The sequence below is a fragment of the Salarias fasciatus genome, chromosome 14 (genome assembly GCF_902148845.1).
Source record: "Salarias fasciatus chromosome 14, fSalaFa1.1, whole genome shotgun sequence".
Lineage (NCBI taxonomy): Eukaryota > Metazoa > Chordata > Actinopteri > Blenniiformes > Blenniidae > Salarias > Salarias fasciatus.
The window spans coordinates 37555990-37578975 of record NC_043758.1 but is presented as its reverse complement, the minus strand read 5'-3'; the positions used below and the strand labels follow the sequence as shown (position 1 = coordinate 37578975).

Here is a 22986-nt window from a genome sequence, read left to right as displayed (position 1 = left end):
ACTCCCTCTTCACCCACGACAGCATCCCCGTCCACTCCACCAACACCATCGTCAAGTTCGCCGATGACGCCACCGTTGTGGGACTCATCGCAGACAACGGCGAGACGGCCTCCAGGGAGGAGATCCAGCTTCTGGTACGGTGGTGCCACAGTAATAATCTGAACCTGAACACCAGCAAAACCAAGGAACTGATTGTGGATTTCAGGAGGACCAAACGCTCGGAGCACCCGGCCCTCTGCATCAATGAAGAGGAAGTAGAGAGGGTGTAGAGCTTCAGATTCCCTGGTTTGCACATCACGGCTGACCTCACCTGGGCTGTTAACACCTCCTGCCAGGTGGTGAAGGCACAACAGAGACTTTACTTCCTCAGGAAGCTGAAACAGGCTCGCCTGCCCCAACAGCTGCTGATCAACTTTTACAGAGCCACCATGGAGAGCCTCCCGTCGTCCTGCTGCACAGTATGGTCCAGCAGCTGCACAGCAGAGGACAGAAGGGACCTTCAGCGGGTCGTCAGGGCAGCTGAGAAGACCGCTGGGACCCCCCCCCCCCCCCCCCCCCCCCCCCATCTTCTACACATCTTTACTGGCCGCATCCAGAAGAAGGCCTCCAACATCGCAGGGGACACTACACACCCTGGCCACCTCCTGCTCTCCCCCTCCCCTCAGGAAAAAGATACCGGACTATTAAGTGCCACACAAACAGACTCAGAAACAGCCTCTACCCTCAAGCTCTGAAAGCCATTGCCCCACCACCAGCCCCAGCCTGTTTAGCCCCTCCCCCCCACTCTGTTGCTCCAGCCTTTAGCTGGACTCTGAGGTTGTGGGAAAGGAAAATCTGCTTTCAGAAGAACTGAGGAACAGTTTTGGTCAGGGGAAGAGGACCCAGCATGCACAGAGCAGGAAAAACACAACCACCCACACCTTGGGATGTTCACAAGCACCGATCATTTCAAATGGATGAAGGAAAGGCCATGGATGAATCATGCAAAGTGCTCACAGAAAGGCCACCGAGCCGAACCCGGGCTCCTGCTGTGGTGAAAGTGCTGAACAGCAAACCAGGAAGTGAGGATGAGCAGGTATCATTACCTCCTGATCTGAAATGAAGTGCGAGCAGAGGTCTTCACTTTCAGGCCGTGTGGCTTGTCCTGGAGGTGTCCGTCCTCTCAGGAATTACATCAATAAACTACAACGTCAAGAGTAAATGTGTGGTGAAAGTAGAAATCCCATAATCCTCGTGCTTTGTTGAGAACATTCTGAAACCAGTAACATTACGGATCTGTGCATGCTTCACGTTTGTGTTTTCCTCTGTTTGGAACTTTTATGTGAGACACTGGAACCTGATCATTCTGAAGGCAGCAGACGTCACAATAGTGATACTGAGAAAATCCACAGGACAGTTTTATTGTGTGATTCACATCTGCACGTTGAAAAACAGTCATGTACAGAAATATTTTATGAAAAGTTTTTTTTATTACAGGAAAACATTTTTTTTTTTTTTTAGGAAAGAAAAGTCCACAAAAAAGGATTACTAGTTAGAAATGCCATAATTTTGCTGACATTCACAAATAAATAGTTTCCCACATTCATTCATGCAATAATAAATAATTTACAGATTTTCTTTTCAAACTGAGATTATCTTTGAGTAAAATGCAAACAGAAAAATTTTCAGCCCCAATAAACTACGAGACTCGACACAAAGAATTTTCCAAACTTCCCATCACTCAGATATCAGCCTGATTTTAAGTTTCACTGTTTTCCAGCGTCTGGGTGTCTCAGTCTTCTCGGAGATAAGCCTCGTGGATCTCAAACTCCTCGCTGTTAAAAGCTGCATATTCCGCCTTCCTCTGGATCTCCTCCACTTTGGTCTCGGCCAGCTTCTTGTCTGCGTCGGCTGAGAGTTTCCGGGCTTCCTCCACCTGAGACTGGGCCACCTGAATGTTGGTCCTCATTGAGAGGGACGCCTGCTGAGCTCCTGCAGACACACAGGTTGTTATTTCACTCAGCTGATAAACAGCCCGACTCTTTCTCCAGTCGTCACAGTCCAGACACGCTTGTCTCACCTGAGTTTTCTGCCGACTCGGCTGCATTTTTACACAGGTTGACAGCAGTGATCCACGTCGATTCATAACGTTTACAGTCATCCAGCCTGTTAATAGCCTGCAGGAACACACACTCATCAAAACGTGTCTCCTCTTGCTCTTGCATGGAGTCATTTTTTTGCACGTAACACACACACACACACACACATGCTGACTGTGGACAGCGGACTCTCACCTCTGCCCTCCAGCCGTGGACCACCTGCAGCAGCATGTCCTCCTCTGCAGCAGTCAGTTTTCCCAGGGAGGCTAGGTATCGTCTCTGGAAAGCAATGCGTGAGTGCACAGCCTGTGAGCAAAGAGACAGAGAGGACAGACAGTCAGGGACAGGAGGCCTGGAGGAAACTCTCTCCGTGTTTCACAGCCGCTGCATTCAGGAAACGTCCGGTGTGGGACGGAGTCGGACCTTTGCGTAGTTTGCCAGAGCCTCGGTGAGAGCCAAGGTGGTCTGCGAGAGGAAAGTGCTGGAACTGTCTGTGACCACTGAGGCAGCTCTTCTGATCAGAGAGTCCTGAGAGAGGTTTTCCACCTGCTGGAGAACAACCAGAGAGCATGTTTCACATCTTCATCCTCCAGATTCTCTTTCTGAACAAAACCTCCACAGCGTGTCTTTTCCATCAGCTTCCGCTCACCTGAGTCACGGCGATGTCAAACAGTCCTCGGGCGTCACTGGAAGTCACGGCGCTCACGGACGGAGGGCTGGTCTTCTCTCCAAGCTTGTGGACTCCCAGCGTCCTGGTCTCAGTGGCGCTGCAGAGAGGTCAGCACAGAGTCCCGTTAGAGTCAAATCCTTCCCAGCAGAGGTTTCAGTGTCAGAGCAGCGGTTTGTAACCTACCTGAGGAAGCGGATGCAGGCGGCCCCTCTGAACACGCTGTTGTTGTTCTGCAGGACGGGAAAATCGCTCTGATTTCTCAGAAGCCCTCCTGCAGCTCGGCTCGCACACGCTGAACACTGACGCACGGCCTGCATCTTGCAAATTAGCTGGATGTGCTGGAACTTCTTGATAAAATTGTTAAAACTGGCTGCAGTTCTTCTGCTGTTCACTAAAATCTGGAGATTTCAGCTGTCCTGTTCCTGGAGCTGTGCCTCGGAAATCACAAAGGTTCTGTGGTTTGCAGCTAGAAAGCTCTCAGTCTGCTGAGTGAATGAAGACCGCTCCACGCCGCCGGTATTTATAGGGCCTCAGGACCGTTCAGTTACGCAAAAGTTATTGATCTATTGCGTGCGTCTGAGGCTTTATCTGCTGTTCCGCAGATATGTGCCGACTGCAGAGCTCGACATGTGGGTTGTTTATGCAGCTTTGAGACTTATCAGGATTTAACCGGTACTGATCATTAAATGAAATTGGGCTCTGACTGTTACAGTGCCTTGCGAACGTATTCGGCCCCATTGAACTTTTCAAAATTTTGCCACATTTCAGGCTTCAAACATAAAGATATATATTGAAATTTTTTTGTTTTTTTTGTCCCACTTGTTGGTGATTCTTGAATCACCAACAAGTGGGACAGAATCATGAAGTGGAACGAAATTTATTGGGTATTTTAAACTTTTTAAAGAAATAAAAAACTGAAAAGTGTTTCGTGCAATATTATTCGGCCCCTTTGTAGCGCCATCTTTTGCTGCAGTTACAGCTGCAAGTCACTTGGGGTATGTCTCTATCAGTTTTGCACATCAAGAGACTGAAATTCTTCCCATTCTTCCTTGCAAACCAGCTGGAGCTCAGTGAGGTTGGATGGAGAGCGTTTGTGAACAGCAGTCTTTCCACAGATTCTGGATTTCCACAGATTCTGGACTTTGACTTGGCCATTCTGACACCTGAATACATTTATTTGTGAACCATTCCATTGTAGATCTGGCTTCATGTTTTGGATCATTGTCCTGTTTGAGGATAAATCTCCGTCCCAGTCTCAGGTCAGTTGCGGACTCCAACAGGTTTTCTTCCAGAATGGTCCTTCCTGTATTTGGCTCCATCCAGCTTCCCATCAGTTTTAACCATCTTCCCTGTCCCTGCTGAAGAAAGGCAGCCCAAACCATGATGCTGCCACCACCGTGTTTGACAGTGAGGGTGGTGTGTTCAGGGTGATGAGCTGCGTTGCTTTTATGCCAAACATATCGTTTTGCATTGTGGCCAAAAAGTTGGGTTTTGGTTTCATCTGACCAGAGCAGCTTCTTCCACATGTTTGGTGTACCTCCCAGGTGGCTTGTGGCAAACTTTAAACGAGACTTTTTATGGATATCTTTGAGAAATGGCTTTCTTCTTGCCACTCTTCCATAAGGGCCAGGTTTTAGCAGTGTACGACTGACTGTTGTCCTCTGGACAGACTCTCCTACCCCAGCTGCAGATCTCTGCCGGTCATCCACCAGAGTGATCATGGGCCTCTTGGCTGCATCTCTGATCAGTCTTCTCCTCGTTCCAGATGAAAGTTTAGAGGGACGGCCGGGTCTTGGTAGATTTGCAGTGGTCCGATACTTCTTCCTTTTCAATATGATTGCTTGCACAGTGCTCCTTGAGATGTTTAAAGCTTGAGAAATCTTTTTGTGTCCACGTCTGGCTTTAAACTTCTCCACAGCTGTATCTAGGACCAGCCTGGTGTGTTCCTTGGTCTTGATGATGCTCTCTGCACTTTAAACAAATCAATAAAATGTGAGACTTATTTTCTTCTTCATCTGTAATATAAAGACCTGAGGACGAGGTGAGAGACCTGACTACAGGTGTTGATTTCAGTGTTTCCATACACTTCTAACTCTTCTGTTTTTTTAAACAAAACCACTTAGTGGAGTCATTCCTCTGAGTGTTTGGCAGCAGATGTTTTCCGTTCTCAGGTTTATGGCTGGAGAACACGCTATCGATGGTCGTAACTGCAGATATCGTCCTTTATTGCTTGTTTTCTCGCATTTTTTTTTGTCTTCAGTGTGACATTGTTGTAGCAGGTAAAGAACGAGCAAACCTCAGACAGATCAAAGGTCGGCGATCATGCCTGCAGCTCTGGCTCTTGACGTGACAAATTATTTCGTGAAAAAAACCACCAAGGTCAAAACCGTCACCAGGCTGTTGAAAAAACAGTCCTGATTAATCACTCAATCAATCTTTTCAAATTCGCTCCTTTCAAGCATAATAATATGAGACGATTGACAAAACAAGCAAAAAGACAGGAAACCTGTGAATACAGGAGAAGAAGAAGAAGAAGAAGAAGAAGAAGAGGAAAGATGTTTGAACAGAATACCAAAAATAACTGTTAAAATGTAACGAAATGAACTTGAATTTATCCTGAGAAGAGGTCTGAGACGATCCCCATTGAAATCCTTCCTGTGGGGAGTTTTCATGTTCTTCCTGTGTGTGTGTGTGTGTGTGTGTGTGTGTGTGTGTGTGTGTGTGTGTGTGTGTGTGTGTGTGTGTCCAGTTTGTACTGGACTCCATCAGATTTGACTGTGAACACATCACTGCACGTTTACCACACATTAAAAACACTGAACTGTTTCACAGATCAACAGATTTCACAAACATATTGAAAAATGATCAAACACTTTATTAGATGCTCTGAACTCATGCTACGATGATTTTATTCCATTTCGATGCTTATTTCTGACTTTGACCAGTTAATTTTGAGTTACTTTACAGTAAATGATTAATGAGTCGATCATCTCTTGTTGACAGAACTTTCAGAAAGTCTTTCCTGCTGAGTGAATTCCTGCCACCCTGTTGTTTACGGGGAGCGTTTGTTTTGGTGGCGGCGGCGGCGGCGGCGGCTGACGCACGGCGCCTGGCGAGCCCCTCTGAGCCGCTCTCTCTTGTTTGTCGGGTGAAAGCTCCAGCTTGCACATTTGGACCCGGGAGCTCGGCGTTAATGATCAACATGTCTGTTAATGACTAAGCCGGGGAGACGGGTCCTGCTCCCGGGACCCCGGCTCCGGCCCGAGAGCCGCGCACGCACTCAGGCCGTGGAAAAACATCCTGGGACGGGTTTCGTCATCTTCCTCACAAACAGCGCGGATGTTACGCCTGCTACTTGGCACCGATAACGCTTTAATGAGTCTGATTGTGAGAGGCTGTAAAACATATCCGCTCTAACTTTATAACCTCATTTTGCACATTTTCATGGCTGTAAAACCCAGAGTTGGTGGCAAAGCACCACCTGGGTGTCAGTCAGTGCGTGCGCAGGTTCAGATATATGCTGAAATGTGCTGATTTGTGTCTTTGCTAAAAGTGAACGCAGCACTTTCCCTCTCACGCCTCACGTGCGTCCAGTCAGTCGTTACCTGCACTAATAGATACGTAGCCTCTCTGTTAGCCTGGCTGCCTCACAGCACAGCGGCGCACAGCTTCAACTTTGAATGTATTCCTTTGGAAATGTAGGCGGAAGCCCAGGAACTGAAGTGTGGCTCACAAAAGCAGTGAAATGTCTGCTTCTGGATTTACTCCACCAGACTCCCACGGCTTCAGACTCCAACAGGTTTCCCTGTTTCTGTCTCCATTCATGTTCCCGAGCAGCCTCCGTGTGTCTCCTGAAGAGAGGCATCCCCGCAGCATGATGCTGCCTCCTCCGTGTTCCACAGTGCGGATGGAGTGTTCAGGTTTTTCCATCACACACAGCCACGTTCTCTGATGAACGTCTGAGGCCTTCCCAGAGGGCGGTGGAGAGATTCCTTCATTACCCTTCCACTTCACAATTAATCACATTAAATCCCAGCAAATGCTTGTGGTTGTAATGTGATAAAATGACTTTTCTTAGCCAGGTAACAGTCGGGTATGGATGTCATGTGTTCAGTGTTCAGTGGGAGTAATCTGCATAATTCTGAAAGACTTAATGATGTTACAAACAAATAAAACCTCCCCTTCCACAGCAAAAATACAAAAACAAAACTTTTCACTCAACTTTCAGTAATAATAACACAAAACGAGAATACAGCCGCTTTTTACAATGAAGGTTTTGTGGTTTACAATCTCCACATTTTTACCATGATGAGGATGAGGATGAGGATGAGGATGATGGTTCGCAGCACATTTGAATGATAATATTAAAACTGGGACGGAGGGAGGTGTTGTGGTCTGGACTCTGACCTCTAAACCATTTTTTTCAGAGAATAAATTTATGACGTTAACATGTCGGGTGTTCATGTTAATTTCAGCTAAATAATAAAAGGAAGATAAAGAAAGAAGGAGTTCCTCTCAGCACTCAGGGACACCGTGCAAACCATCATATAAACAGCACACAGTGAGAACAATACAGGAGACCGAGCAGCTGGTGTCAGACGGAAAATACAGTGTTGAACAGATTAAAGCAGGCTGGAAGATAAAAAGTCTCAGTTTTTACTGTAAATCATTGAAAAGCTCCTCCGCTGATGTCCTGGAAAATGCAGACAAACTGAAAATGAGCTCGGTGTGTTCTCTCCAGGTGTGTCTCAGGCCTGGCGCTCAGTGACCTACTGCCCCGCTTAAATTTATACCCAGCATGTCCCGAACGGCTCGTGATCAGATGCGAGAAACATCTGGGGCAGTGGGTCGTCTAAAGCAGGGCCGAGACTCTCACTTAAAGACGAGGCCCGGAGCTCACTGTGCAAACGGCTCGGCGCAAACCACAGCAGGACCTGAACGGCCTCAGCAGCCAATCAGAGCTGGAATCAGTCGGTCAACAGTGCTCCCTGTCCTGGACTAGTGCTCCCTGTCCACGCTGCTCTGTCCTCTGCCAGAATAAACACTTGTTTCCCCCTCCAGGCTGGACCAGTGTTGATCGAGTAGGATTATAAAGTCATGTAAAGGGCGGAGGAATCGAATTCTGAGGCTTCAGGCTGCACTGCATAAGAAACAAACAGTGGAAACCACTGCATGTGCTCAAAAGCACTTCCACAAGCCATTGTCTGTGAGCAGTGTGTGTAGGAACCGGATGGCCGTACGGCCATCTTTTTTTGGCCGTTCTCAGCCCCACACTTCACATTTCAGTCACAGTGTAAATAGTACGTTTTTTAAATTTTTGTACAGATATTTTCTTGTTTGCTTTCAGGTTTTACCAAACAGCATTGAAAACACAGCTGGAGCCACTGTTAGGGTTAGCTGTGGGTAAAACGTGAGGGTTGGGGGAGGCAGGCTCCTGAACAAAATGCATCTCTTCTAAACAAATTTTAAGTTTTTAAAACACATTTTAAAAATACCTGATTAAGGAGAAAGTAAAAGTTTAGTTAGATTATTAAAAAAAAATCACAGGAAATTATACTACAATCCTTTAATAATGTTCTCTTCTTTATTTCGGTTTCCTCCAAAGTGAGTAGTTAGGAAAAAACAAAAAGCATGAAAGAAAAACCTGAAATATCTTAAAGACAGAGGTAAAGTTACTCTCATTCTCCCAGTTGGAGCAGGAGGTCACCTGACAGGAGGTCACTGAATCTCAGTCTCCACAAAACAACAACAGACGCAACAGACGAGCTGCTTCAGGTTTGATTCCAAATGAAACATTGCGATGAGATTTGTCAATAAGTTTATTTAACCTCTTGCAGAGATTCGGTCAGAAACGAACCCCACTGAGACAAAATGGGTCAAACCTCAAATAAATGTTGAGTTAATGTTGAATATTTGAATTACTCTTTTTAAGCTCCAAAGGGTGAAATGTTCAGGTTTTTAATGAGCGCTCTATCAAGGATTAAATGAAGCTTGTCACTAGCATGTTGGTGAACTTTATCTAAAACAAAAAGTTCTGCAGTACATTGTAGTTTGAGTTGTTTGTCTGAATAAGTTGGGTGTCAGCTGTGGTTTGGTCTGAAAGGCGTGGAGTGCTGCAGAGACGCTCTCTGGAGGAAACAGGCCTGCGTCAGTCACTCTGCAGGTCAAACTCAAGAGATGAGGGGAGGAAGGAGCGACGGATGTTCACCGAGCTCGTGTTTCATCATAAGAAGAGGAGAAAGCTGTCTGACAGCAGAGTTCTCTCTCAGGTAAGAGCGGCGCTCAGTTCAGTGCTGATCATCGGCCTCCCGGCCTGCGGTGTGTTTGGTTTTTACTGTATGCATGACTGTGTTTTCGTCAGCAGGTGACTTCCAGTCCACCGCAGCACAATGCAGAACGTGAGTGAGCTCCACGTCAACGCCACCTCCCAGAAGAGCATGTCTGTGATCATAAAGGTGTGCATCGTCATCCCCCTGTTCTGCGTCTTCCTGTGCTGCATCGCCGTCATGCTGCGCGTCTTTGCGTCCCACAGGCAGTTTCTGGACACGTCCCGCTACGTCCTGTTTGCTTGCATGCTGGTCAACGATGCGCTGCAGGTGCTGTCGTCCGTCCTGCTCTTCCTCTTCGTCATGGGTCGGGTGAAGTTCGCCATGGTCTTTTGCTTCCCCCTGCTGCTGCTCTCCACCGTCACTTTCCAGAACACGCCCCTGATCCTGGCCGCCATGTCGCTGGAGCGCTACGTCGCCATCCTGTACCCTCTGCAGCGGCCGGCCGCCTGGCGCTCCGACCGGATCTGGATCATCATCCTGTCCGTGTGGCTCGTCAGCTGCTCGTTCACCGTCACCGAGTTCTCCATTGGGCAGCGGCGCCCCGCCGCTGACGTCTTCTCCACTCCCGTGGTTTGCAAGACGGTGGCGGTGAACTCGTCTCCGGTCCAGATGCTGTTCAGAGCGGCGGTGAGCGTGCTCTTCTTCGCCGTCGTGGCCGCGGTCATCCTCTTCACCTACGTGAGGATCCTGCTGGAGACCAGGAAGCTGCGGCAGGACAAGGTGTCGGTGAACAGGGCCATGCACACGGTGATGCTGCACGCCTTCCAGCTGCTGCTCAGCATCCTGGCCTTCACTCACCCCATCACCGAGTCCCTCATCGTGCTGCACGCCGACTGGCAGCCCGAAGACATCGCCTTCTTCAACTACTTCAGCTTCATCCTCATCCCGCGCTTCCTCAGCCCGCTCATCTACGGCTTCAGGGACCAGAGTCTCCGGGGCTACGTCGGCAAGACCTTCCTCTGCTGCTCCGGCAGAGTCCAGCCGAGCGTTCGGCTCAAACTGCAGGACGGGCCGTCGGCTTCCTGAAGACCCGGCCTACACTCTGAATCAAATGTACAGATCAAGAAGTTTTAAAAGGTTACCTGCAGAGCTCAAATCTGAACATTCATATACACAGAGGAGCAGCCAAGCAGGCTGTCTCCAAAAAACGTCCAATAACTTCAGTTTACCGTCTCTTTATAGGTTGTTGTGAAGCTGTTACTCCTCATCTGACTCACTTCTCTCCTCCTGTTCTCCCTCTGAGCTGCTGCTGGGTTCAGACTGACTCACAGACAGCAGCTTGTGTTTCTGTTACAGGCTGCATCTTCGCACTTCTAAATTCCTGCCTTAATGGTGAAAAAGCCTGAAATCAGACAGAAATATGTTTGTTTTATTGTTCAAACTCTAAAGCTCAGATTTAAAATATGACGGGAAGAATCAATGTCGATGTAATTTCTGTAGCTTTGTTGGAATTTCCCCTTGTTCAGGCCGATAAAGCCTGATACGACCCACAGGTGTGTAGTTTATAAAAGCCTGGTGCTGGAATCGGAAATATTGTTTTAATGAACAGAGATTAGTTATACTGAGTAAAAGCATTACACCTTTTGTAAAATTTAGAATTCGCTTCATTTTAAAATGAAAAAAAAAAACCCACTTATTGACGCGTGTCAGTATGTTTTGTGCCTTTATAGTGGATTTGCTTGGTGTAATGCTTTTTGTGGCATTTTTTTCTTCTTTCTTTCTTAATGTTATGTGATTTTAATCAAGAAGAGCAATTCTTTCCTGATGCTTTCATATCTGGTCTGTTTGATCAAACAAACGCTGAGGATTTACATTTATTTTTCAAGACTTACACTTACATGTGTGGAAACTTTGTGCTTTCAAGTTAAATTCCAAAAACTCTGAATAAAGATGACTTATGTAAAGCATGTTTACGCTCTGTGGAATCAGTCATAACCTCTTTGCTGTGAGGGGACCAGACACCCCTTTTGGACGCAGAATCTATAGTTTTATAAGTTTGTCAAACATAAACCAGGTCGACGCTGCAGCTCTGTTCCAGGGTCAATAAAGATCCATATCCTGCTCTGGGAGGATTTAAGGTTCACCAAAAAGCCGGGCTGCAGATTCAGGACTTCCTCTCTGGCTGAGCAAACAGGATTTATAATGAACTCTGTGACGAGTGTGCGTCTGATGTGACGGAAATCTGTTATGACACTTTTCTGCGGATATGTAAAAGCACCAAATCTAAGAATGTGTTTGATTTCAGATGTCAGTGCATGTCGTCCCTGAATACATAACATGTTGGTGCAGATTACTTTATTTAAAGTAGAGTATGTCATTTTCATTGAATATGATAAGAATCTAAATGACAAACTGAAGGGAGCCTCAGAAAGTCTGCACGTTATGTTCATATGGCACAATCTAATTTCAACACAGGCTATAAAGAAATAGAAGAATGTGTTGATTTAATGTCATTCACTGAAGAAAACATGCAAACGCTACAGATATTGGTCCCCGAGGTGAGTGTGCTCATCACCAACTCCTAATCAGATCTGAAGAAACACTTGTTTTTGCTTATTACAGCAAATCCCAGCTCCAGCTTTGTCACAGAATTATCTGATCCTAACAAACTGCTAATCCAGACGGTGCAGTGGGTTCATCTCAGGGGTCTGAACCTGCAGCATGTGGCTCTTCAGCTCCTCTGCTGTGACTTCATCAAGCTCTCAGATGGAGATAATCACTTATTCTCATTTTTATTAACACTCCATATTGATTTCCAAAAATATTTTTTTTTAAAAAAGCTAAATAAGGTAAAATAGCAAAAACAGCCCCAAAAAATGTTTCAGGGAAAGAAAAAAGAAAAGGAAATAAAAGGAGTTAAGCAAAAGCTGGAGAACAATAAAAAAAAAAAGGAAAAATAAAAATAGTAAAGAAAGAAAGAAGAAACTATGAAAAATGTCTAGGATGGTGAAAATTGCTTTAAAGATGAGGAAACACAGAGTGACTATAAGTAACTAAAGCATTAATTGGGGCTACAATAGCCAAGATGTAAAAAATTACTAATGTGGGAAAATGGAGTAAAAAAACATTTATAAATTACCACAACAGCTAAAATGTAATAAAATATATCTCGACTGTGTCTCTGACACTTCATTAGTGTAACCTCTCTCTTGTTGTATGCATAGAAATGACTATTAGATGTTTTATTTCCTTCATTTCAGAAAACTGACATGTTTTGCGGCTCCAGAATAATTTTATTTAGTGGAAAAGTGGCGCAAATAGAGGTTTCAGACTCCTTTTTTAGCTGCAGTTGGATGTAAGAGCCACGCCCCGCCTGCAGATGTCGCTGTTCCACCGCAGCAGCTGCCTGCCATTGCAGGGGAATCATTCTGGGTTTCTCACACTTTGAATGTAAAACCAAGTTGTTTCTGTTGTTGTTTCTTAGGATTATTAATAAATCCAGATAAAGCGTGGTGTATTTAGGTTCTCTCAGACCGAAGAGGCAGTGAATTCAGGAACGGATCCCGGGTTCACTGGAGCTCCTGCAGGGTGTGATCGCACGGAGGAGGAGGTGTGGAACTCACAAACCCCTGGAAGACCACCGGAGACCCGGCGGGCTGCGGGGATGCTGGGATAAGTCGGACATGGAGCCTCCTGCTCACGTTTGCCTGGTTTCTGTCCTCCTGAGCGTCGCTCTGGCTCCTGGATGTGGAGGAGAAATGTTTACATCTCTGCTCAGCGTGAAGCAGGCGATCAGTGTGGAGCGGAAACTGATCGACTCCCTGAAGACCTACATCGAGCACGAGCTGGAGAGGCTGCAGGACATCCGGCGGTGAGCATCAGCTTTTCTCCTGTATGGCCTCATTATAAACTATTTCTGAGCAGAATTACAGCTGGAAGGGATGATTGGATCACTGCTGCAGGAGATTTACTGGGATTGATAAATCCACATCTGCAATGAAATAAAAATCAGCTGTTTTTAATATACTTATTTCACAAGAATGGAGATGTGTGTGCGTGTGGGATGCCAAGATCTTTAAACAGCTTTTTAACCCTTTACAGGTACTCACTGAAAGAAATGTAAACTTAGAAGATTTCAACCCTGAGATGTTGAATATTCAACATTATTATTATAGGATAAGCCTTTAAAGCAGACGCACATTCATATCTCCTTCAAATGGATCCAACACTTTGAAAAACTACACATAAATGCAGTTTAAAGACACTTATTGGGTTTTTTAAATACATGCAGTAGTTTCTCTGTGCACATGTTCAGGCACATTTTTTGCTTTTTCCTGATTATATTTTGAAAAAATGCATCAATCAAATGCTTGATATTGTCAGAGATAATAGGAAAACCTCACCTCAGTCACTCTTAACCTTTATTAGAGTATTAATTAGGACCTAAACATAAAAATATAGATTGTTAACATTGTCACTTGCCCAATAACAGATGAAATAACTGCTTGGTTTCAGGGTTTTTCTCCAGACACGTTCTACTGATTCATCCCTCTGATTCAACAGTGTAGTCATGGAAAAGCCTCTGACTCTCCTGCATGAGCGTTTCTCCCCAGACTGATCCAGCAGTAACTCTAACTCTGCTTTTCTTTTTCCTTTTCTTCCTGGGGTTTGGTTGGAAAATGTGCTCACGTCATGTTGGTGGTTGCATGAAGAGATGAAGGTTTCCATGATTCACGCTCAAAATCGAGACTCTCCCATCGGTTTTTCTGCCGTCCATGATCCTTTGCGTTCAGAAGCTGAAGTGAATTTCTGAAGCAGTTTTCTTCTTCTTGTCGTTTGATGTGAATGAACTCTTCTTCTCCTCTGGGAGGTTTGATCAGTTCCATCTTGTTGCAACAGCCGTGCGTCTTTCACACAGTTTTCATGCCAAAGTGTCCGAGCTGCACACGGAGCTTCACGAGGGCCCCGCGGCCGCCATGGCCAACCCTCTGGCGGCGTTCACCCTCATCAAGCGCCTTCATTCAGAGTGGCTGAACGTGGTGTTCAGCAACGAGGCCCTGGAGAACGCACAAGGTTTGGCTGATGACCGGCGCTCCATCACACACACACACACACACACACACGCACACACACACACACACCCTCACCCTCTGCCGTGCAGCCCTCAGGTCCAGCTACGAGGAGGAGCGGGCCGAGCTGCCTCGCCTGGCGGACCTCCAGGGCGCCGCCAGGGGCCTGATGAGGCTGCAGGACGTGTACGCGCTCCAGGTGTCCGGCCTGGCCAGCGGCCGCTTCCGGAGAGTCACCGACGGCGTGCCGACCGACGTGTACCTGCCCAGCAAGGCTGTCCTGCTGTCCGGAGACGACTGCTTTCTGGTTGGAAAGGTAAAGATTTATGTTCGATGTACATGAAGTAAGAAATAACCAACAAGTGTTTTCAATTTCATTTGTCCAAAGTATATTTTCATTATGTTTCTTCATAGTTCTTCATTTTATTTGCACTGAAAGGTTGAGAGTTTGACTCCAGCCGATGCTCAGGGAAGAAATACACAGATTATATCCGTTCGTCTTGGAGTCACACTGAACCGCTCACTGCTGCACAAACTGGTGAAAGCTGGCTCAGAGTTCACCTGGAGTTCACAAATCGCACGACACTCACTTCACATTTCTGCCACATTGGACAGATGCAGCAAAGAATGTTCACCCCGGTTCACAGAAAACCTCTGAAGAACATGCGAGATGTTACTGAAAGTCTGTCTTCACACAGACAGACACTCGTGACCATTTAACCTCGTGACCATTTGCCTTTTATTGTGGGCGGACGCTGACCTCCTCCTACCCAGACTGCCTCGGGGCACAGTCTTCTAACATCAGAAACAGGTGCAGGTCGTCAAGGGAAATGACCTTTATTTATGGTGTAATAAAATGAACCCATGAAGGAGGAAAGATGCTGGTAAACCACGGAAAGCAAGAAAACCACAAACACAACTGTGTGCTTCATTGCATTCTCACACAAATCGCTCCTGCTGTCGGTTTGTCTGCGTTTTGCTGGTGATCAACTCAGAAAACCCTCCATGAGGAAGATGGTTCAGACAGGAGTGTCAGTGCCTCAGACAGTGTTTCCACTGAGACCATCTGCTGGAGCTCTGAGCCAAAGGCCACCAACATGAAGCTTCAAACATATCAGAGTAGAAATAAATCTGAATCAAAAAACCAAAACACCTATCGTCTAAAACATGTGGGGATAAAGTCATGTGAGCTTCTCCTCCTCTTCAGAGTACGCAGTCATGAATAATGCATGTATTAAATCATCTCCATGTACAGTAACCTATTTCATATACTGCTCATATTTCTGAATCTTGAACTGGACAGTGTGCGTTATCTTCAATGTTTCAACGTGTGTGTCTGCAGAAACACACTCACACTCATCTTAACGCTGGAAACCCTTCATTAGATCCACCTCCAGGTGGATTTATATGGAATCTACTGGTCTGAAGAGATTACAGGGCCTATGAACGTAAGCAAGAATGAAACGTGCAGCCGTGAAGTTAAAGCGCTGACACACCTTGTTTTTTTTCACATCTGTGTTTTTCTCAAACGAAGCCGAACAGAGAGTGTGGAAACACGTCTGTCATCATGTAGTGTCTGCTTTCAGAGGGGAAAAGCTGCACATGCTGACTGAAATGAATAGACTGTGGCGACGTGGACGGCGTCTCCTCTCCGATGAGCGTCTCATTCCTGAGGTCGCTGCTGCGTGGAAGGAGGTTGTCTCCACCGCGGGGCTGGAATCCTCCTGATGTGAGGCTGATTTCACTGCTCAGAGCAGAGGAGGGGGGAGAAGAAAGAAAGATTCTTCACCACAGTGAATTCCTCCGCTCTTCTTGTGGAAGGGCCGGGCCGGGCCGGGTGGGAGAGACTCGCTGTGTGGAAAACACATCATCTCACTGCTGAACTCGCCTCCGCTCGCTCAGTTCATCTGAGAGAGTGTGTGAACACACACTGCTCGATAACCAGCAGTGCCGACCTTTTAAAACCAGTTCCTACAAACTAAAATACCCATAATGCAACTCGGATAGAACAAAGCTGCACATTTCCACTGAGACCACAGAGTTTCATCTCCACACACGGAAATGTTGACAGCGTCAGAACTACGCTGAAAGTCTGCAGAAATCCTCATCTCAGAGCGTTTCTCTGGTTTCCCACAGGAGAGAGAAAAACACGCATGAGTGGAATCAGGTCCAAGTTTCTGAAAAAACACTCCACATCTCTGAAATGTGACTGATTCTATAAGGCATAAGATGAGAATATTCTTTAACTGAAAATATTAAAAAAGTGTTTTCATTGTATGAATAAAGAGTGAGATGAAAGAGCCGGTTTCTCCAGAGCGCAACTCTGAATAAAAACACAAGGATTCACGTAGACGATGCAATATACATATGTATATACTCTTTACATAATGATTAGGAGGAAATATGTATATATCACACACTATGTACTCCCTAATGTTTGAACATTAAACTGTGAATTAGTGCAGTTTTAAATAGTTTTAGTTCCAGACTTGACTGGTTGTTTAACCAGAGAACAGCGGGTCAAACGGGAGAACATACCTGCTTTTTTCCTTTTTCTTTTCAATATTTAATTAGTTCTGCAATTCTAAACCTAAAGCAATCCCATTTTTTCCATCCTGTTTGTATGAAAGACAGTCTGCCTGTAATATTTTACATAATAAGTCACTTTTTGATAAATTTGGACTCGAAAGCCTTTCCCTAAATCCAGATTAGAGCAAATTTTTGAAACTTGTTTTGAGTGAAAATGTCTCAGTTTACTTGATCTAAGATAAATTCACTTAAAAATTATATTTCAGCAAGATAGAAAGACTCAGTTTAAGAGAATTCTCTGAAATCAAGACAAGTTTCACTTGTTCTGTTGGCAGATTGTTGAGATACTTTTACTTTGAAATAAGAAAAAAAATTGCCAGTGAATTGCCAGAACAAGTGAAAATTGTCTTGATTTCAGAGAATTCTCTTAAACTGAGTCTTTCTATCTTGCTGAAACATAATTTTTAAGTGAATTCATCTTGAATCTAGTAAAATGAGACCTTTTCACTCAAAACAAGTTTTAAAATCTTGCTCAGATTTTAAATTTTTTGCAGTGTGAGGAGTTTGCATGTTCTCCCTGTGCCCTGCTGCGCAGGTGGCCTACGAGCAGCAGGACTACTACCACTCGGTGCAGTGGCTGGAGGAGTCGGTGCGTCTCTTCAGGGGAGCGGGGCGACGCTGGAGCCCCGAGAATGAAGGCACCTTAGAGGACGCTTTGGACCACCTGGCCTTCTCCCACTTTAAAGTAGGTGGACAGACACGACGCAGGTGCATTTTGGGAGACGTCAGGATGCGGTGTTCAGTAGTTCCTTCTCCGTTTCAGACGGGAAACGTCTCCTCCGCTCTCAGCGTGTCTCAGGAGCTGCTTCATCACGGTAAACCCTCAGACTCGTCTCCATCCTCTGGTCTGACCTCTGACCCGGAGCCTCGGCCGCTCCTGACCCGCTCCGCCTGTTTCTTCTCAGATCCCACGAATGGGAGAGTTCTGAAGAACGTGGAGGAATATGAGAATCTGCTGGCTTCTGCGGCTCCACCAGGAGGCGGCGGCCTGAGGAGACCCGGCTCCACCCACCTGAGGACCAGGGGCACGTATGAGAGACTCTGCCGGACTCAAGGCTCCCAGGTACTGATCATTACTGAGCACTTAAATGGCTATTGTGGAAGTGAAATCCATCTGTTTCCTGTAAACACGCAGCTGAGTAGGAGTGTGAACGTGTTTGGTTCGTTAAAGCCGTGAAAACGTAGAAAAACTCAGATTTCTGTTGAAGTTATTCAGCTTCTGGCTCACTCGCCTAAATTTCCATTCCTTATCACACATATTCTAAATCCATCACATCCACATGACAGCTGCTTGGTGGTGTAGTGGTTTGCAAACCCCCTGCTCAATTCCAGTCCGCAGTCCTTCAGAGTGGAGACAGTTGCAGTTAGGAAACACACATTCAAAGCTCTCTTTAATATCAGCCAACCCAACAGGACCAGCAATTAAAAACAATCGAGTGAAGATAAAAACACACAAATATTAAAAACAGAGATCAGAAGAATAACTGAGTAAAAAGTCCATGAAACAAGAGTTAAAGAAAGATAATGACAGCGTAGAATGATTGAAGCAAGCAGAAAGCTTGTTTCTTGAGCCTCGTTTTAAAAGAGTTGGAGCTGATCACACATCCAGGGACCTTCTTTCACATATTCGGTGCATAAAACCAAATAACTTCATGTTTCTACTCGAGGAACAGAACGTAGTTTGGTTGTGATGATCACAAAAGTGATCACAAGGAGCAGCAGAGACAAACTACCGTCTCTTTAGTTTTATTTGATCATGAGCGATCAGAAACTTGGACTACTGAAACCAAAGAAAATAACAAAAACAAAACTCTCCCAGCATCATCAGTCATAGAGATATTCAGTCATTCTGTGCGGATCGTTCATTTCTTGCCACCAGACGTTAAAACCATGATGATAAATCCTGTTCCTGGATCTGACAGCCCCACAGCCAGGAATCAAAACACAAAACTGAGCAGCCTCGTCGTCAGGATTCAAGCCTGTCGTAGTTTTAACTGTTCTTGGCCTTCAGAAGCTATAATTAGCTTAACGCGGTAATAGCCGTTCGGCTTGTGGGTAGACGGTAACACTGAGAGGATCTGTTTGAGTTTCTGAGGCCATTAATTCTCCATTTTCTCCAAACAGCCAATGCATTTCAGGAACCCCAGGCTCTACTGCGACTTCTTCACCAACGGCCGGCCGGCGCTGCTGCTGCGGCCCGTCAGGAGGGAGGTGCTGAGCCTGCGGCCGCTGGTCGTCCTCTTCCACGACTTCGTGACGGACGCCGAGGCCGAAGGCGTCAAAGGGCTGGCCCAGTCCGGGGTGAGTGCTCATCCCCGGCACAGCGAGGAGTCTCCAGTGCCTGAGGAAAGGAAAACAAGTCGTGTTTTCACCATCAGCCTGCGTTTTCATTCCATCCAGTCAGATCCTCGCGTGGTTTTAATGCCTCAGAGCTCTGCCTCACGGGACCAGCAAAACCCCGGCTCCTCCAGGAACTCTGGAAAAGGTGGCGTTGTTGCTGAGAGAACTCGGTTATTCTCTCATTAACATTCCGTCACACTGAAGACAGAACGAGTTCAGACTAAACGAAGGCCACTGCTGATGTTGTTTATGTGATAAAACGTGTTGTCACATGAACCAGCCTCCAGTCGGGGCCGGTTCTGCTCATGATGCAGATCATCGGTGTTATTCTGGGTGGTTCCCAGTATTTCCTCATCTTCCTCATGGCTGCAGGACTTTTTATTGAACTGCGTCATTGTAATAAGCTGGAACAACATTGGATTGTTTTAACACTCTGCTACACTGAAGCGGTGCTTCTAGGCTCATACGTACCTGTTTCTCGTCATTTTATTTGAATTTTCTGCTCAGTGTGAAATGTGTTGAAATGTCTTTCGGCTCCAGAAACAACACTGTCTGCAGACGGCCCCATAGCTTCATGGGTAAATCCAGTTTTTTTCTGATGAATCTTTGCGAGCTGTGAGATTGAAACTGAACATGCTGGGTTGTGAGGGTCCTCCTGGCCCCTGAATGTGGACTGAAATGTTTCAGGCGAGCTGCAGAAAGGTAAACATCCAGTACGAGGGGATCCAGTGCCCTGCTGGGGTCTCGCCGGCCGCGCTCCTCCTGGGGAGACCCTTCGGAGGGAGACTGGGTCTGTGTCCAAACACACTGCGAGGCTTAAAGGAATGAGGGATACATTACTGTGAAAACTTGGCTCGCTTCTCCAAACTGTCCACATAGGTTGAGCGTGGAGTGTGTGGCCGTGTGGAAGAGACGGGGACGTTGTCCTCAGAGCGGCCGGCCGGCCCAGCCTCTGCTGGGGGTCTGCTGGGCCGGCTGAGCGGCTCCTATAGTTTCTGTGAGGGTTCGAGGGTTTTGGCTTTGTCCTCGGAGTTTTCCAGCCTCGGCTCATTTCATCATTCCGTCCGCCTGCAGGCTGATTGGAAACAGGCCGCCGCGGTATTGGCTTATAGCGTGAGCAGAGTTTGTTAACCACGAGTACCGAATACGCTTCGAATGTTATGGTTCCTCCAGCCTTCGAACAGACAGCTCTTCACGACGGTTTTAAACATTACTTTGTTATAAAGAGAATAATTCTCACTTTAAAGTTGAAGTAGCACTGTGAATCTGAGATGTTCAGTTTTCTGCAGACAATTCAACTACTAAAAAACAGATGTATGAAATGGTGATTGCATCCCTCAGAGGCAGAGTCGCAATGTTCTTTATGAGCAAAGACACTTTATTTAAAATGTAGGTGAATCAGAAATGCTTTCATACGGCTCACTGTCTAAATCATCGGGATCTTGAGCACTTTCACCAGTTTGTGCTTCACGACAGGGCTGTTTGTTCGGTCTTCTGTATGTTCCTGTTTTTTGATGCATTCTCTCCACTTTCTGAACCATAATATGAATGTGAATGCAAGTGATGGATCTGATCTCTCTTATCTGCTCTCAGGGTCTGAAACCTTTAGAAATGTGGTGAAAGCAGAGGAGGAGATGTTTTAAGGTCTTTTCTTTTTAATTGTTCACTGGAAATTGGAATAAAACAAACCGATGAGGACAGTTAAAGGGTAAAGATGTTTCAACACAATGATTTAGAACTAACTGACTGTAATCATTGTAAGAATCATATTGCGATCCATTCAAAGTTCTACTGTAAGACCACGAATGAATCGAATGACTGACTTGAAATAATCATCCTGTGAGGATAGAAATGAATCAGACCAGAGTGGAGTGTGTGTATCACTCCCTCATCCCTGGACAAACTGGCCAAACTCACTTTCACCGTAACCTCAAGCTCCTCCTTGTTCTTGCTCACCAGCTGAGGAGGTCCGTGGTCGCCGCTGGAGAGAAGCAAGCAGCCGCAGATTATCGTATCAGCAAGAGGTGACGGCTGCTCTTCACAGTTCTGATCGCCTCTGTGTCTCTTCACAGCAGGTTTCCATTTGTCTTGAATTCGTCCGTCTCCCTTGCAGTGCCTGGCTCAAGGACTCGGCACACTCCGTTGTTGAGAAGCTGGACCAGCGGATCTCTTTGGTCACTGGTCTAAATGTGAAGCATCCGTACGGCGAGTACCTCCAGGTGGTGAATTATGGGATCGGCGGGCATTACGAGCCTCATTTCGACCATGCCACCGTAAGTTTAAGAATCTCATAGTGCAGATGTTTTCATTTGTTGTGTTGTCTGACAGCTCAGACTTGTGGATTTGAGGATTGTTTAAGTAAACACGTCCTTGTTTTACTGGTGAAATGACAGTCAGCCAGATCAATAATGAATATGATCGCCAGCAGATTTCTAATGTCTGCTCTCTCTCTCTCTGTGAATCCAGTCTCCGTCAAGTCCTGTGTTCAGGCTGAAGACTGGAAACCGCGTGGCGACGTTCATGATCTACGTGAGTGGAGCTGGAACCGTGGCCTGGCTGGCCGTGGCTCCCGGTCACGCCCCTGCTGGCTGCTCCACCTGGAAATTAAAGACCAGAAACGTGCATTTAGCTCCAGTTTTGTAGGACTTTGGAAAGACCAGCCTGAGAAGCTAAGAGTGGAAGTGATCTCACTTCCTGTAATAAAAATGTAAATGTTCTGGCTTCAGTCATACTCTGGCCTTCATTATAGCACTTATCTCATTTCTGTTCTCTTCTATTGTTTGCTTGCTCTGTCTATAATCCGTCGCCAGCCCATTTGATGATCTATTGAGTGCTTTAATCTGTCAGTGCATTCAATCCAGATTTCGAGACTTTCAGAGCGGTGCAGCAGGCAGAGTGACGTTCGTACCGTGAGCTGATGAACTCTGAAGGAATGTCCTTGTTTCTGTAGCTCAGCTCTGTGGAGGCAGGCGGCTCCACGGCCTTCATCTACGCCAACTTCAGCGTTCCCGTTGTGGAGGTAAACACGCCGTAATGGCCTCCGATGAGTTAAACACACCCACTTCTGTCTTGGTTGGTTTTGGTCTCCGAACTTCAGCTTCACTCGCAATCTGAGTTGCAGCTGTTAAAATGGAAAAGCTGCCCATGAGACGTGTGATTTTCTAATGTTTACGTTGTTTCTGCGTGTCGCAGAGAGCTGCTATTTTCTGGTGGAACCTCCACAGAAACGGCGAAGGAGACGAGGACACGCTGCACGCCGGCTGCCCTGTCCTCATCGGGGACAAATGGGGTAAGATTCAGGAGCTGGAGACGGAAAAGTGTGTGTGGTGAAGCTCGCTTGTCCAGCGTTCCGCTCCGCCACATCTGCGCTGCATTAAGCATTTGGAGATGAGCCTCGTCTCGTGGAATAAACATCTGCTGGCCGGGACAGCCGACCGAGAGTCGGGGACCCAGATATTAATCATCACACCGCAGCTGCAGAGGTATTCAGAGACGGTGTTGTTTTCAGGGAGCAACCGTTTTCACCTGTCGAGGCTTCGCTCTCCAAACACAGCGAGGCCAGAGTTACAGTGAGCAACGGGAAGAAAGCCTCAGTCGTGATTCTTCTTTTTGCCCATTAATGAGTGAAGTGTTTTGACTTGTGTGTTTTCCAGTGGCAAACAAATGGATCCACGAGTTTGGACAGGAGTTTGGAGAGCGGCGCTGTGGCCTGAGCCCTGTCGAGTGAGGAGGGGGGGGGGGGGCGGAGCCACGGCCGGGCCCCTCGCCGTACAAGTCTGCACAGAGGAGAGGAGGAAGGAGGAGGCCGCCAGAAAGCAAGCAGGAGGAGGGGGGGGGGGGCGCTGGCGATCATCCCCCAGAGGATAGACGCTGCTCCCGGCCGCTCTGCCTCTCACACTGCGCTGGATTCACCCAGCTGTGCGTTGCTGTTTACCTCCGGCCTGCTTAAGAAAACGGACATCGGAGCAGAG

The 22986-nt window shown here is 46.6% G+C and overlaps 3 protein-coding genes across 3 annotated transcripts; 2 read left to right on the top strand and 1 right to left on the bottom strand.

Annotated features, from left to right (window-relative positions):
* Window positions 1–1768: 1768 nt before the first annotated feature.
* On the bottom strand, window positions 1769–3065 carry LOC115400071 (diablo homolog, mitochondrial-like). Its single transcript, XM_030107721.1, has 6 exons — window positions 2932–3065; window positions 2728–2851; window positions 2502–2627; window positions 2274–2384; window positions 2060–2156; window positions 1769–1971 (listed from the first exon to the last, which is right to left on the bottom strand). Exons 1-6 carry the CDS (start codon window positions 3063–3065, stop codon window positions 1772–1774), a joined length of 792 nt encoding a protein of 263 aa, XP_029963581.1. The 3' UTR covers window positions 1769–1771.
* Window positions 3066–9137: 6072 nt separating this feature from the next.
* On the top strand, window positions 9138–10103 carry or95a1 (odorant receptor, family 95, subfamily A, member 1). Its single transcript, XM_030107625.1, has one exon. The coding sequence runs from the start codon at window positions 9138–9140 to the stop codon at window positions 10101–10103; it is 966 nt and encodes a 321-aa protein (XP_029963485.1).
* Window positions 10104–12526: 2423 nt separating this feature from the next.
* On the top strand, window positions 12527–22742 carry p4ha3 (prolyl 4-hydroxylase, alpha polypeptide III). The gene is made up of 13 exons (XM_030107619.1): window positions 12527–12888; window positions 13936–14090; window positions 14179–14402; window positions 17211–17360; window positions 17439–17490; window positions 17581–17738; window positions 18800–18976; window positions 20975–21039; window positions 21129–21288; window positions 21482–21544; window positions 21966–22034; window positions 22208–22304; window positions 22669–22742. Exons 1-13 carry the CDS (start codon window positions 12701–12703, stop codon window positions 22740–22742), a joined length of 1632 nt encoding a protein of 543 aa, XP_029963479.1. The 5' UTR covers window positions 12527–12700.
* The last annotated feature ends 244 nt before the right edge of the window (window positions 22743–22986 follow it).

Bases quoted from the DNA above. Each gene is read 5' to 3' on its own strand.
- LOC115400071 (XM_030107721.1), bottom strand. From the start codon at position 3,065: ATGCAGGCCGTGCGTCAGTGTTCAGCGTGTGCGAGCCGAGCTGCAGGA. The intron at 2,628-2,727 runs GTGAGCGGAAGC...GTTGTTCTCCAG, and splicing joins TTGACATCGCCGTGACTCAG to CAGGTGGAAAACCTCTCTCA. The intron at 2,157-2,273 runs GTGAGAGTCCGC...GTGTTCCTGCAG, and splicing joins TCCACGGCTGGAGGGCAGAG to GCTATTAACAGGCTGGATGA.
- or95a1 (XM_030107625.1), top strand. From the start codon at position 9,138: ATGCAGAACGTGAGTGAGCTCCACGTCAACGCCACCTCCCAGAAGAGC.
- p4ha3 (XM_030107619.1), top strand. From the start codon at position 12,701: ATGGAGCCTCCTGCTCACGTTTGCCTGGTTTCTGTCCTCCTGAGCGTC. The intron at 12,889-13,935 runs GTGAGCATCAGC...TCTTTCACACAG, and splicing joins AGGCTGCAGGACATCCGGCG to TTTTCATGCCAAAGTGTCCG. The intron at 21,545-21,965 runs GTGAGTGGAGCT...TTGTTTCTGTAG, and splicing joins TGGCGACGTTCATGATCTAC to CTCAGCTCTGTGGAGGCAGG.